General features: G+C 38.6%; 1 protein-coding gene across 13 annotated transcripts in view; it reads right to left on the bottom strand.

Annotated features, from left to right (window-relative positions):
* The window catches only part of TJP1 (tight junction protein 1), a 189,492-nt gene that overhangs the window by 130,631 nt on the left and 40,676 nt on the right, over window positions 1-18,185 (bottom strand). For all 13 annotated transcript variants that reach the window (XM_064388967.1, XM_064388975.1, XM_064388971.1 and 10 more), the window contains one exon: window positions 16,553-16,685. In XM_064388967.1, the coding sequence (XP_064245037.1) occupies window positions 16,553-16,685 (133 nt within the window). The remainder of the gene's footprint in view (window positions 1-16,552; window positions 16,686-18,185) is intronic.

Raw genomic sequence — 18,185 nt, forward strand, 5'->3', positions numbered from 1 at the left:
TAATTAACATATTCAGCATGCAGAGAGATGGATTTCAGCCAGCACAAGACAGAAGGAAGGGGATTCAAGCACTGAACATGGTGTGAGACAGTCAGAACTGGCATCAGGAAAAAGCAGGTAGGAGGCTAATTAGCACAAGATTTGGAGAATGGAAGAAAAGCCTTTACTAAGAAAACTGCAGTAGGCTTTCCCATGGAAATATCCCTGCCTTTCAAATAAAAATGCTAGACTATACACTAAAAAATTATATTAGCTTCTCAGACCCTATCTCTTTTCTGTGAGCAGATTGTTTGTGATACAATAATTTCCTATCAAGCACATAGCCATTCATTTGTGGTAAACCAGTCTCTTTAAAAACTTTATAAAGGGTTCAGCACTAACCTATATTTGTGAGGTATACCTTGTTACTGAGTTACACAGGCACATATGTCTGCAAAGTTACAGGGGTATCAGCTGTGTGTCTCATCTGTGGTATCACTGTTTGTCTCACGAATTCTGGCTGCTTTACTTGCTTAAAACTTCATTTCTTCCTTACAAACTGAGATGGAACACCCTTCTACATTTAGCCTACACACAATTGTGAAAGTATGGTGTTGTCAAAACTGTGCCGTGAAGGAATTATCTCAAGTTCTGAGGCTTCTCTTGTCACTAAAAGTGCAACAAGATTAGTATGAAAAGATGGAATGGTTAAAAGAAAGGAAGGAAAATAAGAAAGGAGAGTACAAAGCACAATGCACCACTCCTGTATTAGCACAGGGTGTGTCCTAACTGCTGCAAAAGCAACCGTGGATGTGATGTGCTCTGTAACCTGCCTGACATGACCTCTCACAGACTGTGACACTGCTGCTTCCTAGAAGGACAGAAGGACACTAAGCTTGGGGTGGCTCCCCAAAAGCAGTTCCAGGATTTTCCTACATGCCTTCTGAAGAAAAAAATACTCAAACATCCAAAAAGGTTGAAAAGCAAGGTCAAGAGGGCTGGATTAGAACTCAATATTATTTCTTTATTTTGTAAGTTCATTGGTTTGATTTATTATACATACTGAAAATCATAGCTAAGCAAAGTGCAAGTGAGTAAGTCAGAGAACTGTCCCTATGGGACACGAAGTAACTGTTCACTCAAAATTAATCCAACATATTTACAGAATAAAACAAAAAGAAAAAATCAAAAAGAAGAAAACTGTTCATTGTGTTTAAAGTCTCTACCTTTGTATTAAGAGTCTGGTTCAGAACAAATCACCTTCTGCACTTGAAAATACTGCAGCTCTATTACTTGTTCTGCCAATATTCAAACAGCTTTAGCTAAATATCAGTGCCTGTTTTTTGGATAAAACATACACAACTCTGAGAAGCAATCTACCCAAGTTTATACTTTATCTATACCATCTTTTCAACACTACTCTTCAAATTGTGATCTGAGCTCTGAGAGGTTAAAAAATGACTGAAGTTTTTTATTTGACATAATTCGATTTCATAAAGAATCTCTGACATAAGACAGTATTACTGCACAGTACTTTAATACCTTCTTTAAAGACTAATATACCTTATTCAAATATACCTAATATACCTTATTCTAATATACCTTATTGCATTTTAAGTATTTAATCAAAGAATGGAAAGCAGGTTTAGATGGTGCTCCTTTCTTTGAGCATCAGAATAATTTCTTGAAAATCTTTGTCAAACATTTAATTTCTGCTATTTAATTTATTAAAGCCACCATTTATTGGGGTTCAGTACTTGGACCCTGCCAAGCTTTGCAGCTGCTTCCCCCTCGTACTAAACCCTTAAAATCTTGAGCCTCCTTAGTTTTTTCTGCTGACTCCTCCGAGCAGCTGGATTAGATGAGCCCTCTTCCCTCCAAAGCAGGTGAAGCCCTCCAGGGCTGCCAGCTCTGTTGCACAAGGGCCCCAGCAGGGCAGAAGGTTTGCAACAGGCTCCTGCAGCAGCGGTGGGGCTGCCCCCGTGCCCAGGTGCCCCCGTGCCCCAGGGACGCTGGCGAGGGGCAGAGGCAGCATGCCGATGTGGGACACAGCTCTGCAGAGAGCTGTCCCCGAGGACGGGACAAGGGCAGGCAAGTGCAGCTCAGACCCCATGCAGGCTGGCTCCAGCTGTGCAGGAGAAGGTACAGTCTGCTTTGGTCAAATGGCTGCTGACAGCATGCCTTGCTTCCCACTGCTTCTGCCCCTGCTCCTCAAAGCTGCATACCCTGCTTTTGGCTTGTTCTCCTCCACCTCCTTGTCTGCTCAGGTTTGGACTCCAAATTCCCTTCCCTTTTCTATAGGAGGCACAGTCCCTGCCAACTTCTTACTTCTGGCCCTGCTCCCGGGCTTTCTGCCCCTTATTAAAGGATAGAAAACCTCCAAAGGAGATCACACTTTCTTTACATAATCTATTTAATAATACTTTTCAAGTAATTCAAAGCTAACTCTCACTCCTGAAAAGATCTCAAAGGACTCCAACAATTTAAAAGACTAAAATCTGTGTTGAATTATTGAATACAAAGGATGACAAAACCCACTATTGTGGGCTTCCACAAATATACCCAAAATACCACAAATGCTGCCAAGTTCGGTCAGTCAAAACTGTGAGTCATAAGTGACTTAAAAGGCAAAAGGGCCGAGCACTTGAGTTTCTTTCACATTTTTTTCAGGTCTGACACTTTCTTTGTCCTTTATCATTTGAGCTTTTGGTATATACTATAACCAAGTTCTAAAGCTGTTCCCACAGCTACAAGGGAAGAAAGATCATTGAAAACTTTCCTCAGGAAGAACAACTTAAAAAACCCACACCACATTCCATCAAAAAGTTTGGACTAAAATTACAGCAAATGGCAACACCGTATCACTGTGAAGCCCAACTATGCACCCTACTGGTGTTTTTCCAAAATGACCGTGAAAATGCATTGTGTCAGCTGAGAGGAAGATTTTGATACATTCCAACCCATTTGACCCAAAGACCCTTCAATTAGGCATGCATCTCTGCATTCATTTTATCATTTTTGTATATTGTATAGTCAAAATTAGAAATTATCTAATCTATCTGCATCACAGATGGCACACAGAGAAATCTTGACTAGACTCTCAATTTTTATTTTTTTTTTTATTTCTTCAGGCTTCCAGTTGTAAGCAGCAAGGAACCACTTTTGAGTTTAGCCTACAAGCTAATTTATATATCACGTTTCTCTCAATGCCAGGTAAACTGTGGTGGGATTCCAACACACATACTGGTATTTTCTTCTGTGCTCCTTAGTAACTCTTCAATCAGAAAGGTCCCAGAAACTTTTCTTTTAGAAGAATAACTTCCTACACTCCCAGCTTCATAAATATATCTAATAACAACAGTTGCTAGGATGACAATTCTTATTAATTTTGAGCATCTCCACAGGTTATGTTCAGATGCAATTATCTTTTAATTAGGTGTCATCCTAAAGCACTACCAAAACCAGACTCATTCATTACTCAGAGAGCTTAAAAACTAACAATTAATGGGACTCATTCTTCTCATCTTTTTCCTTGTCAGCAAGGAACTGTCTGAAAACAGTTCTTTGCACTCAAGAAATAGAAGTAGCTGCATAGAAGAGAAAGTCACTTTTATTTTCCTATGTTCTGCTGAAATTTCTGCATTCCCTGAACCATTACAAGTGAACAGAGTATTTTCTGACACTTAGGATTCCCAAAATAGTTTAAAAACATGTTGCTTTATCCTCTAATATCACATTATGAACCATAAGCACAATTATGACAACTGATATTCTCTGATTTTTTTTCTTCAAAGGGCAAATATTTTTTTAAAAGATCTACACCTCAGTCCTCTTCCTCTCAAATGGAATTTATTTCACTCGAGGTGTTCACTCAATGATATTTCTGCTAAGAACATTCGACCTTTAAACAAACATTCCAGACGATGTCCTTTGGGTGAAAACACACTGGTTGAGTTTCCTTCCACGTGTTTCCCTCCAGCATGTTTGCTTTGTTCAATGCCATATTTATCCTGCTCATTGATTCTGGTCTGCCAACAATACCTCTTTTCAACAAACTCCCTTCTAATATCCTTACACAAGGTCTTCCCCATTGCTGGGATGCTGAACACCCACTTCACTTTTAATTAGAGCAGCCACAGAAAAGGCAGTATGGGTGTCTGTTTTAACCCCAGAGGAACCACAGGTCCTGACAAAAACTGATTTCAGGGCAAATTCTCCCCAGTCTTCTGAATATTTACTCTACCAAAGTGAAACAGTAGAGGAGGAAAAGATTTAAGAGTTCCATGCAATGCCTTGAGGTAAATTTAGGGGCACTATCACAGTGGTGAGAAACCATCTTTACCTTTTTAATTCCTCTTGATACATCTGTACTAGTGTTTTTAACACATGTTAACATATTTGATACTTAGAGAACTGTGTTTTCTTCTGTGTTTGTAACTCATCTGATACAGCAGGACTCTGATGCTAACAGAGCACTCTACTACTGTAATGTGAATAATAATCACCACAACAGCTGAAGATGAAACAAGAGAAGACAAACTGTGCCAACATTAGTGTGGAAGCCACTATAAGCCACTGGTAAGGAAGAGCATTAAGGGACAAAATATAACTGCAGATCTTCAGCTGGTCTCACTAGAAGTCATGAAGAATAATCTAATCCAGGAGACCTAATGCCAAGCCCACACAGTGTGGTAGCCCCACAAATTTATTATAGATGCTTTTTGAAGGTATGGTGTTGAAATAACACAATCCCATATAGAAAATCCTAGAATATCAGCAGAATCAGAAAGTCTGTTAGAAAGATTTATGCTGGAAGGGGTCACTTGTAATACTTTGCCTGGCACTTTACACTTGCAATTGCTGCCCACAGAGGTACATTTCCACAAGACAGTATCAGCAGAAGATGCACAACACTGCAAATTGTGCCTTACCACTTCTGCGAGCACTCCACAGAGTGCAGGCACCACTATAAGTACCATTTTATACAGAAAAGTTTGCAGTGGTAGAAGAAAAAAATGAAGCTTCTGTCAGGAAATTTTAGGTGGCTGGGATCAAGTCCAACAAATCCTCCTGACTCATCCATTATCTTCCTGGTTTTGCACTTGTTCTTAAAATTGTCTGTTTTCCATCCTAAATTGTATTTCTTCATGGGCTCATCTTAAAGCCCTAAAATGCCCTCACAGAATGCACAGCAGCAGATCTGAATCCATGAAGCAGATACAGCAGCTATTAATAATGCAAATATGAGATTATAAAGTATTGGCTGCAGAACTCTCAGATTAATTCATCACATTTCTGGGCACGTGTCTGAACTCACTCTTCTGCCTGTGAGCACGCAGAAGAATTGCTAAGAAGTGGAGAAATGAAGGCAGGCCAGTTCTGTGTGTTTGCATCCCAGGGTTGTTACTGCCCAGTGAGTACTGGATTCTGTAGTAATCAATCCTCCAGGTATCCAATGCGAATTTGTTATATTGCCCAAAACTGCTGTGAGTGAAAGTAGAGGAAATACTGCATCCAGCTACTGGAAACAGCTTTTAGTTAAATGGTGCAATATGAAAACACCTGCTTTAGGCCATCCCTGCCTTACCTTGAAGGTAGAGAAAGGAAAAGCCATGTAGTTCTCTGGTTATGAAAGCACTGGTAGATAACCAAGAAAGGCAAGCTTGGCTAATTTGGCCAACCAAGTTTCACAGAGATCACGTTTAAGAATGAAATAATATAGACAGCATATCCAATTATAAATTGTACAAAGCTTTCCAGCAGCTATTGAAAGTCTTCATCTGGGAGCTCACATCCCTATCTCGTTACAGTAAATGAATCATGATTTCACAGAGCTGTGTTTAACAGTCCATATATAAAAATATGCCTAACAAAGGCCAGCTGAAGCACTGCCTGAGCACTCAGGCAGCATCCAACTTCAGTGTGCAGCTCTGACTGGCAATCATATTATTCTACATTATCAGAGTCCAGTAAATAATTAATATGTTATAATAATTTCATAAGACATGCTGCCTTCCTGAGAGGGGCAAAACAAGAATTGTGTTTGTAGCTGAATGTTGACTATTCTCTATTCACACACTGTAGTATGTGACTCCAGTAATTTTCCTTTCTCTGAAGAACTGCAAGAAACCTCACTGAAAAGCCTATTGCTCAGACTGGAGTACTGTATACTCCTAAGTTTCTTTCCAAGCAGGCTGAGAAAGCACTTTCTGGTTTCTGAACATCTGAGCAGCTCCAAGAGCAGATCTTCTCCTCGCTGGTTTTTCTCCTTCTTTGCCATTACCAACCTTTAAGCCTCCTCTCCCTGGGCTGTCCTCAAGGGCAATGAAAGGTAACACATCATACAGCTGCAGATGTCAGTAGATACCAGAAGCTAAATGTCAAATCTTCATAAAAATACAAACACTATTATTTGCTCCCTTTCTATTCATGCAGTGGTACTCACCACAGTGAGAATAGGATATGTACTTTTCAAATTCTCTAGCTCTGAGGGGTGCTAGATAAGTATAATGATAGTACAGCCAAGATTGCTAAATTTATTACAGGAGCCTGTGATCCCAATAGTATATTGCTAATAACAGTGCCAAATATCCAAAGGCAGCTGCTCTGTAGAGGTTATCCAGTCCTGTATGCTCCCTCACAGAATACTGCAGAGCAATAAGCAGAGGCATATTATACCAGTGGGAGAAGCAAGCTGCTCTTCTTAGATATAGACGAGCGACAAACATCCAATATTTCTTTGAAAAATCAAGGAAAACTGTGCCAGAGGACAAAAAGGACATCTGTGCCAAAAGAAACCAGAATCTCTGCAAACTGAAAGTGTCTATTGCTGCAAGAACGATGAGCCAGCCCACGCTAACTGCCCTATTCCATTAACGCAGTCCAACCCTTTTTTCAGTCTAAGCACAGCTTATAAACAATTTGTTTTCCATTCACAGCCCCAGACTTCAAAAATAAATTTCTTTGGATTAAAAAAACCCGACAGTCTCCTAGAAGTTTGCTATGGCATTTTTGCAAATTCATGCAGTCTGAATTCCAAGGTGCTCACAATCAATCTTTTTTTATTTTATTCTGCATTTAGGTTGAAGACTTGGGTGTTGGGTGCAATGCACTTCATTTTCAACTTTTGATGCATACAATTATGTTTCCATTATTTTAACAACATTTTCAGTTAATATTTTTCCAGTGACTGCAGCAAAACCTTATGCTACAGCCCATATTTCAATTTTTTTTTTTTTTTATTGCTGAGAGTATCCTGTCAGTTCTTCTACATTAGCACTGGCACATCCTCTTAAAATAAACCATCTGCTGAAGGCAAATTCCTTTGTCCCCTGCCTGGGCACACTCCCCAGCCATTTGGACAACAAAGATGGGAAAAGTGCTAGATGGAGAATTCTTTGGGATGGTGAAGAATATTCCAAAAAAAGCTGTATTTTACTTGAGTGATAATTGACACGTTCCTGAATGCCCACTGGGACTTCCAGGGAGCAGAGGGATAGAAGTTGGTAAAGGCAGACCTTGACAGGGTGACGATGACATTTTACAACTGTTGTTGAAGGACTGCCTGTGTAGGGTCAGGCCCTGCCCTTGGAGATGTTTGCTACTGGCAGAGATGGTACAACGTGACAGGCAGAGTTTTGTCAACAAGACTCTAAAAATTTATCTACGGCTCATGCTGACAAAGAGTGACCCTAACCAGTTGTATTTTTGGTATTAAATGCGAAGTGTATGCATGTGTGTACATATGACACATGTATATTTATGTTTATATAATTTATATGGACAGATATGCACATCAGCGTCTGGATAGTGACAGATAAACGTGAGCACGGCTCACTTAAAAAAGAGGAATTCTGCAGCTGCTTAGGCACTCACACTATCTTCTCAGCCCTTTGTGTAACTAAAAAAGACCTTCTTTCAAAGTGTAAGGAAAGAAATATAACCCATATAACCATTACTTTGAAATGTTCCACTAGTATCCTTACTGGAGTATCCGAGTAACAGCTATGGAATACTTTGATTATTATTTCTGCTATTGTAACATGGAAAGCTTAAAACTTGAAAGAAAAAAAGAAATCATTCAAAAGACCTTCTAAGGAGGCCGAATGTATTTCAAGACCTTGCCCAGCCCACCCTGAGCACCATTAGCATTTGGCCAAGTGCATCTTTGGGCTTATGGAAACAAAGCTGAGTATTACTGCAACACTTGCAGACATTGTGTCTGCATCACTTCCACATGTATCCGTTCCTCTGGAATACTCAGAAGTACTTCCACACCAAGCTGGCTGTCTGACTCAAGTCCTGCTTGGTGAGAATACCAACGGATGGGCACTTTGAGAGAATCCCACTGAGTGAAAGGCTTGAGGCTTAAAATCTCTCAAAATCCTGAAGGCCTTAATTATAACTGTGACTATTGTCTGTGCATAAGTTATGAGGATACTCTGATTTTTCATGTAGATTAATTCTCCTATTTCAGGAAGAAAATATTTTTCCGTTCATTTCAGTGCACAAACAAGTTCAAAGTGCACGTGGAATAATAATATTCCCATCCTTAACCTTCTGTAGTATTGCCAGGCATGGATCAAGGAATGCTGTTTCTGAGACAGTAACAGTTACTCAGTTTCCCAGAAAAAACTTCTGAGAAAGTGTCTGAAGGTCAAAGGAAACATTTCAATTTCTTTTGCTAGAAAAAGCAGCAAGAAAAATTTCTGTCCTCACCAGAGGCTGCACGCTGACAGTGACTGTACCTGCATCATAGGATCATTATTATTTCCATGAAATTATTATATCTTTGCAGACATGCCAGTGGTGCCCACACATAGACAAGTATTTAATGACAGAAGGTTCCAAGCAGCTTTTGCAAACAAAAACAACATATTTTGCTTAATAATAAAAATCAAATTTTAAAAGCCATTATAATTAATCACCCAAACTCTAGTTTCCAAGGGGAAACAGATCTGGTGAAGCAAAAAAATAGCAAAATCCAAAAAACCCCAATCATCCAACAAACCTAAACTGAAAAAACCTCCAGCAACCTAATAAAAATATTAAAACAGACATGCTACTAGCATATACATTCTAGTGATATATTTGAAAAGCCACTCATACTGACACTTCTGTTGTTTGCTATTTTTAAGCACAAGGCTGAGAGCCTGCAATAGAAATTGTTGCAGTCTTTGCTTTCTCATATATAACAAGTCTGCCTCTTTTTGAGCACAACAGTAGAGAAAGGTCAAACAAATAAAATCTATCAATAACAGGAAAATAGATTGAGCAATATAATCTTAACTTCTACTCTAGAAATAAATCTGGGAAGAATTTTTGGCATGAAAGATAAACGCACTTAGACTCAAAGCCAGTTTAGATTCACTCACATAAAATTCTTTTGGACAGAAACAATTATTTATTACACAAGTATCTAATGCCTAAGAAAACATTAAGGTATCTAATCTACAATAAGAAACCTTGATTTTTCAGGAAAAAAATTACTTTAGTGTTGACCTAGAGAAGCTTACATTTATACGAGCGTTACTCTTTTCCCTGAGTCATCCCATCAATTTGCTTCAATACAACACTGATCATCATGTGGCTCCATACAGAGTCCAGCTCAGAAATTGAGACATTCAAGGGAGCTCAGAAGAATCTGAAAAGCAGGGACAGTGGCCGTTTAAATCACCTCTCTGCTTCCCTCCATCTCTGGGCTGGCTGAAGGACAAACAGTTGGACCCCATCCTGCCTGGGGCTGCAGCTCACTGGCAGGTGGGCACTGATACTGACACTAAACACACGACAAGAGCATCCCACACCACCACACCAAGAGGAGCTGATATTATGTAACCTAAAGACAAACTACACCATGGCCTACATATCTTTTGACATTTTAAGAGATGATGGACCTGACAAGTCACAATCATCCGCCAAGTATAATGGTGGTGGAGTAATCAAGCAGGTATTACCCTAACAAATGCCAAAGAGTATTTCAGTACAGCTCCATCTGCCCAAATTCACAGTGCCATTCTGAGAAGAAATAAATATAACCTAAAGCATGCATTTAAAAATATATTTCTAATTTAAATTAAATGTAAACACAGGCATCAGTTAACATCCTTGGTAGACTTAAACTGGAATGTTGAATTTGTTGAGAAACATAAATCAATCAGTCTGAATCAATTCAGAAACACAAATCAAGGTCAATCACAATTCAGAATTTAGCAAATTAAATTACTTGTTCATTTATGGTTAACTTCCTTAGGTTAATCTTAAGGCTGTATAAGCTTCACCTAGTATTATGCTTGAGACTTAATAATTTGCCTTGACATTTAGAATAGCTCTTACATAAAACTTGGGATTTGTTTTTAAATAAAAAGCAAGATGACAGAATAAACAATACTGAAAATACTCTTTCCCAGAAGAGTTGTAATCTTGGATCAAAAGCCTCTAGTTTTTTTCCCTCTTTCCATCAGTATTATATTTCTACACTTGTTCAAATTAAACTCCTTTTCCTCTGTATTTAAAACTATTAACTATATATATTAAAACAAGTAATATGCATATTTCTGGTTTTTTTCTATATACTTCACCAATAAAAATATGCATGTAAGACGTAAAGTATTTTCATTTCATTAACTGTAAAATGTGTAAACTGCTTAAATATTCCTCTTTTTTCATTATTTAGACTATCTTAGGTAAAAGAAAACTGTATAAAGTCTGTACTGTGTTCATACACCATCAACAGATTAAATTATTATAATAAATGGGTTACAGTACAACAACAATATTGTGAAGCAAGACTAAGCTACCAGGGAGGATTTAAATCTCAGAAACAGCTGCATAACAACCACACTTCTTTGAACAGTAACAAATTAAGGGCATCCACAAGACTCCAGCTGTGCTAATGAGTTCTTCCTTCCACATCTACAGAGATGATCAAAATACCTGCAGGACTTTTTAAAGAACATGAGCGCTCTTATGTCTCCATCCTAAGAAATTGAGTCTGATACATACCATTTGTGTTATTATTCATTTCTCATTTTACAAGTTTTACAGACACATATTCAAATTAAAATACTCAGCAGGAAAATCAAGATAAATGGAAATATAAAACTTGAAGAATTTTATTTTAGAAAAGGAAACAAAAATCAAATTACTGAATAATATCTACCACCTCAGAAGTCATTTGTAAGATGATTCAACGGGAAGATGAGTTTGCAATAGATAAAATTAAAAAATGGCAATAAATCTGTGCTTCAGTACAGACCAGACTGCCTTGCTCAGCAATATGCTCCATGAGAAGTTAACCAGCATAGTGCAGTATTATGTTTTGATCACTACATTTTTTCACTGGGGGAATGGGACTACTCACAGCAACAGTTACCCAACACACTGGTAAGGACATCTCCAACACCAAATTGATTCTGAGCCTGCTGTATGCTACAAAAATCTACCAAGGAGACTGGGGAAGTGAAACAAGGATGTCATCACAAACATCCATTAAAGTTAATCACTAAAGCCTCCAAAGAGCCTTGAAACTTCATTAGAAATGATAAAGCAGGTGAAAGAGCAGCAAGAGCACAATGGCACAGCCAGTGACGGGAGCTGCTCGGAGCGCCGGGCGCACACGCAGCTCCTGCGCACAGAACATGCCGGGCACACACCCCCGCAGAGCGCGCGAGGTCAATCACTCCATCCTGCTAATGAGGGCAGGCAAGCACGCTGAAATACCGAGTTTCTGCAGCTCCCCTGCAAGAAATTGTACAAGGCATAACACTTTGCTACAGCGCACTAAAAATTACTATTCTAGGTGAACATGTGTGCTCCCCATCCAAGGAAGGCAACAGCACATTAGCTAATTCTCACTTTCTGATTACCTCTTCCTTTGTTGCCTCTTCCATTTTGTCACGCATTCCACAGTGCTTTATTCAGACTGCTCTTTGTACTTAGCTGTCTTTCTTTTCTTCCCTTTTCGGTAATCTCCCACCCTACTGTGTTACTTTTGTGCTTAACATGCTGACATCAGGAACCTCTAAAGCATTAGTGCACAGGGATTCCAGCCAATACCACCTCATTGGCAGTATATGGCAAGAAAAGACAAAACAATGCACCTGAGGAAGGAATTGCTAGAAAGGAATGGAAAAGTAAGAAAAACAAACCAGTGACAGTATAACATTTTGCAAAATCATTCCTTGGTTTTAACTCCAATGCAAATGGAAGTACACTGGAGATTTTCTGCTTTGCTCCAGCTGCAGGTGAACTGAACCAAGCTGTGTCCACGTTTAGTGAGAGCAGGCTAGCACCAGCTGCCTCCAGCACTGGACTTTTTCACGTTGGAAATAACTGCAGTGCTCTGATTTCCAAGACTAGCTCCATTGTCCAAAGGGCTGATTTTAGCAGGAAAGGCTTAAATCTGTACTCCTGTAAGAATACACTATTCAAGGTGCTGATTTCAGTAATTTCTTAAGTCCAATCAAAGAGGTACAAAAATAAAAAGTATCTTAGACATAAAATTCATTATATGAGCTCTTTATAAAAGCTTTCCCAGTCTCCCTTTCCCAGAACTGACTAAAAGGAAAAGAAGGGAATGGTTTCTCTGCATCCACACATTGTAGGTCAGTGTTTGCAGTGCTATGAGACCTGCACAAAATCTGTCACACAGGCAGCAGCCAAACCACGAGATCCATTCAAACACCTCCGAGCTGTCACACAGCCTCCCAAGGCAGCTCCCACACCAGAGAGGAGGACAACTCCCAGGGCTCTATCAAGCAGGGCAGTCCCAAAATGCACCTGCATCCCAAAGTGACCTTCAGAAGCCCTAGCATCAGTGCTGCAACTGAGCAGCTCCAGAGCCATATGCAGCTAAAGAATCAAAGTTTAGTCACATCTTACCTATTATTAGAAATGGATTGTAAGGTCCTTGAGAGTAAACACTCTGTGTTTGCACAATGCCTAGTACAACAAAAACCCTGTCAACGAACTGGGCTCAGAAGTGTTACTGCTATCTGGGGTAGCTTGTACAAAGCTAGGGTTTGTTTCACAGTAACAACCATTAAAATATGGATGTAATGGAACACCAGTACCACAAGCTCAATCTACAAGGATGTAGGTATTCCACATATGACCCCAAGAGCTGATAATGCTATTCTTTATATTTTCTTCTTTTTTCCGCAATGTGGACTAGGAGTTCTGCCACATTTCTGGGTTGAAAATAACCATTTTCCAATACTCAACATAAAATACAGGTGTATTTTTTTATACATACCACTAAAACTGAGTTTTCCAAGGGCTAATATCTGGCACAGCATAGCAGGATGATACTCCTTTAAGAAGAACTGAAGGGCAGTAAAACAGATTTTACTTTGTTTGGGTGAACAGGTGCTAATCTGACTAAGTGGTACTGCTAATACATGGAGAGGATAAAGAAAAGAAAAAAGGTGCAAGAAGTTGAAAACGGATACACATTTTAAGGAAGTTGCTGTGCTATCACTCTGTGGCTTAACATAATTTCATCACTTTATCTTCTCACTTGCTGCCTTAGCAAAATGGTAAAAGGATGCATCACTTACAAACCCCAGTATCATCCACTTAAGACAGCAGAGGTATCACTAAGAAATAAAATTGAGATTTTGTCAGCAATCCTACAGACTCTCAGCACTTGTAATCAGGAAGAACTTATACCTTCTGGAAGGGTGCTGTGAGCTTAATACAGGTGAGCCAGCTATGGGATGTTAATGCAGGTGTGCAGTGCACTGTGTGTGCTTTGACAGACTCACACAAACCATAGAAGGGCTTGGTTTGGAAGGGACCTAGGTCCCTAAGGTCACCTAGTTCCCACCTAGTTCTCACAATGGGCAGAGCCATCCACTTGATCAGCTTGCCCAGGACCCCATCCAGCCCAGCCTTGAGCAGGAACAGGCAAATCCCTGAGGCTTGCAATGGGTCACTGCAGCACAGGCCATCGGACACTGAGGCTCCTCAGGCAAGGACCTCTCCTGCACTCTTGGGCAGATCACAGCCACAGCTGTAACCAAAAGCCATTAATATCACAAACTCCATGTTACTAACTGCTGCAAACAACAGACTTGGCAGCATCACCTTGCCCAGACAACCCATGGTAGTCCCTCCCTGGCCTCTGCTGAAATTTTACACATGCAAAAGGCTCTTCACTGGTTATTCCCTCCCTTGCAAAGAATAAACTTATTTTTTAATGAATAAGTTTAACACAGTTCTCAGTTTAACACAGCTCCTACAACTTGTCCCCAGCTTCAGGTGAAGTCCCAGTCAAATAGTAAATACAGCATTTTCATTTATTGAATTTTTGTATGGGCATACTGCATAGAAATGCAGAACTTCCCCACTGGGGACACATTTATTCACTTCAAGAAAAGAAAGCATAAGTTATTTTTTACATCTTTCTGCTGTTAGGATTTGTCCTCAGTAAGAATTTGCCTTTAAACAAAAGGTTTCCAAAAAAGATTAGTTTAGGATTTACGTTGACATTACTTATTTTAAAGTGAAATCCAGCAACATTCAGAATTATTAATGGATCTCATTCTCATTACATGATGAATGAAACCAACAGTTCACTGGATGCTGTCAGCATATAAGTTATCCACGTATTTAAATATGAAACTTTTCAACTTCACTGTACATAAAATGAATATACTACAGCATAAAACAGTTGTAAAGAGAACATTAAAAGAAGCTCCTTTGTGTTTTAATTTTTATTTTTAATTGTTTTCTGTCTGCCAGTGCCTGGGTGTTTTTACTAGACGAAGACTCTTCACATGAAAAATGTTCCGTTCTGAGAGCACTCTTGAAAGACTTAGGCATACTAATTTATTCAATTACTTCTTTAGATCTATTTTTAATCACAATTTGAGAACAATAAAACTGCAATTACACAATATCAAGAAATATTTCAGTATGATTCTAAATCATGTAGCAGCAAGAAAATCCATAATTTTTAACTCTGATTTGTCTGCTTAGCTATTTAAATCTGTATCATCCTTTAACATGGGACCTTGGAAAAAGTGCACTTCCTTTACTGATCCTAATAATCAATAATTAGCTATTAATGTATGAATTTATACATGACATACTCTACACATTGTATGCTACAGATAGACATGTCCATTATTATGTCTCAAATCTCTTTGCAAAGGTTCTATGGCATGCAAGAAATTCTTATTACCGTTGGCTATAATCTCTTTTTCTTTGAAGGCCCCAAGAGTAGAGATAGATTTAGATAAAACTCCTTAATAGGACCACACAGATGAAGACCCATATAGCAGAAGGAAATTTTGCTCCCTAGGGGAATCTGTAACCTTCAGCAGAGCAATGATTGCAGAGGATCAGTGCTGTGACAACAGCTAGCACAGGCACACCAAAGGCAGCTGGGAAGGAGGCAGCGCAGCCCCGGCACAGCTCCCTCACACTCCCAGCCAGGGCACACGGCCCGGCAGCACTGGCCAGACCCACAACTATCTGGGCACCAAACAAGACATCCCAAAACCCTTCCCAGGAACTTCATTACTTCCTTGAACAGCAAACAACAAGCTCTTTGTCCCAAAGATCGCGCTGCGAGACCTCGCAATTAAAAACAAAGCTGTCCGGAGGGAAAAAAACCAATTATGCTATTGGCATCATCCGTGAAAAACATCCCACTGAAAGACAACACACTCAAACCACTGTTATGCCTTAAAGATGTTTCCCCAAATCCCATCTGAATATTTTAGTGATACTGTTTCTAGCACCATGCAATGCCAGACAATATCTTCACATCACTATTGATTTCTACATTTTAAAGACAGCACACATTTTTTAGCTCTTTCATCCTCATATTTCATAACCAACTTATAATTCAACATATTCTTTGACATTGTTTAAATACTCAAAGAGTAAATTATTTTAGCTTATCAGAATATAATTTGTTTTGACCAAATTCCCCCCAGTTAGTTGGGAGGTTGTCATGGTTCTTTACCATGATCACATTGAAGTTTCCAAAACTATAACACAAAGACATCTACCCCCTAACCAAAGAGAAGAGAAAAGGAATACACCAGTACTGCCCAACTGAAGTAACCCATCACCTGTGATTCCAGCTTTCAAGTGTTATAAGCATACACATCTTTCACAAAATATATTTCCTTTTCTAGCACTTTGTTGTAGCCATATGCAACTGAAATAGTTTTTTGGGTTTTGTAAAAAGTCATGTTTGACTTTAAAAGCAATTTCCAAAATCTCAATATAAAAATAAAATTTGAAATAATATTTTGTTTTCATATTTACTCCATTTGTAGTCAATTTCTTAATCTTATGGAGGCAACAATGTTAAAATTTGACATAGAAATTTCTGTCTCATGGTTGCTGAAGAACAAGAATGTAGTTGTACATCACCAATCATGTAAGTGACTTCACTGTTCATAATATCTGGCAGTGTAGCAAGGCAATTAAAATATGAAGTACAATATCTTTGCTAATCTGACAAACAGGTAAACCCAACGCAAGAAGCAAACTGCTTTATTAGTAAGATTCCCTTAACTTCATATAGAATAAATGTAAAAGATATAGTACTTACAGTGAATTCACAGAAATCAATGCTATCAAGACTTTTGCTTCTGTGTATTCTCCCTTTTATTCTTCTTAAAGAGGGCTTTCCCTGACTTACACTACAGGTAGCACCATTGGGATTTTCGGAAGATGGAGTTACCCTGCCAAACAAGAAGAGCCATGTCAGACAAAGAATACGTTCTTTTATTTGCTTAAAAAAATTTACAAAGGAAAACACATTATTACCATGCTATACATATAAGAAATGTCATTCCAAGAGACAGTTTTCAATCACTAAGTGCCAAAATAAGATACAAGTATGTAGAAGTCTAGCTCCCATCAACACCACACTGATTGCAGATTTTGTCAAAGACATTCTGAAGTTGTCTTTTTTGTACAAAAGTGTGTAGAATGATAAAAAAGATACATTGTAGAAAAATATATTTCACTTCTGAAAATTTAAAGACTATTTTTGTTTGTTCCTTCAGTGGAAACCCAAGTCCTGTGACACACAGAGATGGCTGTCACTTAAATCACCAGGAGGCCTGGCAGTGTTTGGCTTTTGACCTTTTCCAGTTTGAGTGCTGATGGTGCTTCAGCAATTCCAGCAATGAGTAACAACCAACAATAACGACATTAATAGCATCTGTTAGAGTTATAGGCGTAATATATTAAACTACTACACTTGATAAGGCCTTTCATCATCTACACACAGTCCTAGAGGGAGTCCATAAGCAATCCATATTTCAATGAGCTTGTTGGAAATCACTAATAAGCAGAACTAAGTTAACAATTAACTAACGTACTAATGTGACATTAATATTTTAAATACAAAATAGTCCCTAGTCAGACTGGCACTTAAGGAAAAGGAAAACTCCATTCCAACAAATACACTCACCAAGAATTACCTAAAAATCTGAAGTCTTCATGCCCAGATTTACACTTTTTTCATATTATTTCTCAACTGCAGCCATAGAAGATTTCAAAATCAGCTTAAACAAGAAATAATATGTAATTTTTTTGTATTTCCATAGTCTTTAGACAGCAGTTCAGTATTTCTTTCAAAAACCATTAAGATTCCTCTCACAAAAAATACTTTAGGATGTTTTTATGCTCTTTTACTTAGAATTAATGGCTTTTGTATGCACATAAATGTTTGTGCATAACAGAAAGAAAGGTGGAGATGTCTTAAACATATGGATCACCAAAACAGGACATTGCATAGTGGGCCATATCAACTCCTGAAATACCAATTTCCAAATACAATAACTACATGCTGAATATTCTTGTTTAATTACCAAGACTTCCAGGTCTACACAACACTGTGGTCAGGATGACATGGCCATGGGACAGCTAGGGAGAAGTTGTTACAACATCCAAACTTGAAAATTAAAGCAAATCCTATCAAATCTCTTATTCAATTTATAAAGATAAAGCCCCTCGTTTTTTTGTTGAATCACTGCAACTACCAAATCACTATTTTGTTTTCAGATGCCTGATTTTGGTGGGTTTTTACACATGCACACAGACCCACATACTAAGTTCTCTTGATACCATAGTAATTTGGTTTAGATGGTTTTTCCCCTTGGGTTATTTTATTGCCGACTTTGAACTGCAAATTTCTACCTGAAAACATAAATATAATATTCATGCGTCTTAAT

The sequence above is a fragment of the Passer domesticus genome, chromosome 14 (assembly GCF_036417665.1).
Source record: "Passer domesticus isolate bPasDom1 chromosome 14, bPasDom1.hap1, whole genome shotgun sequence".
NCBI classification, from domain to species: domain Eukaryota; kingdom Metazoa; phylum Chordata; class Aves; order Passeriformes; family Passeridae; genus Passer; species Passer domesticus.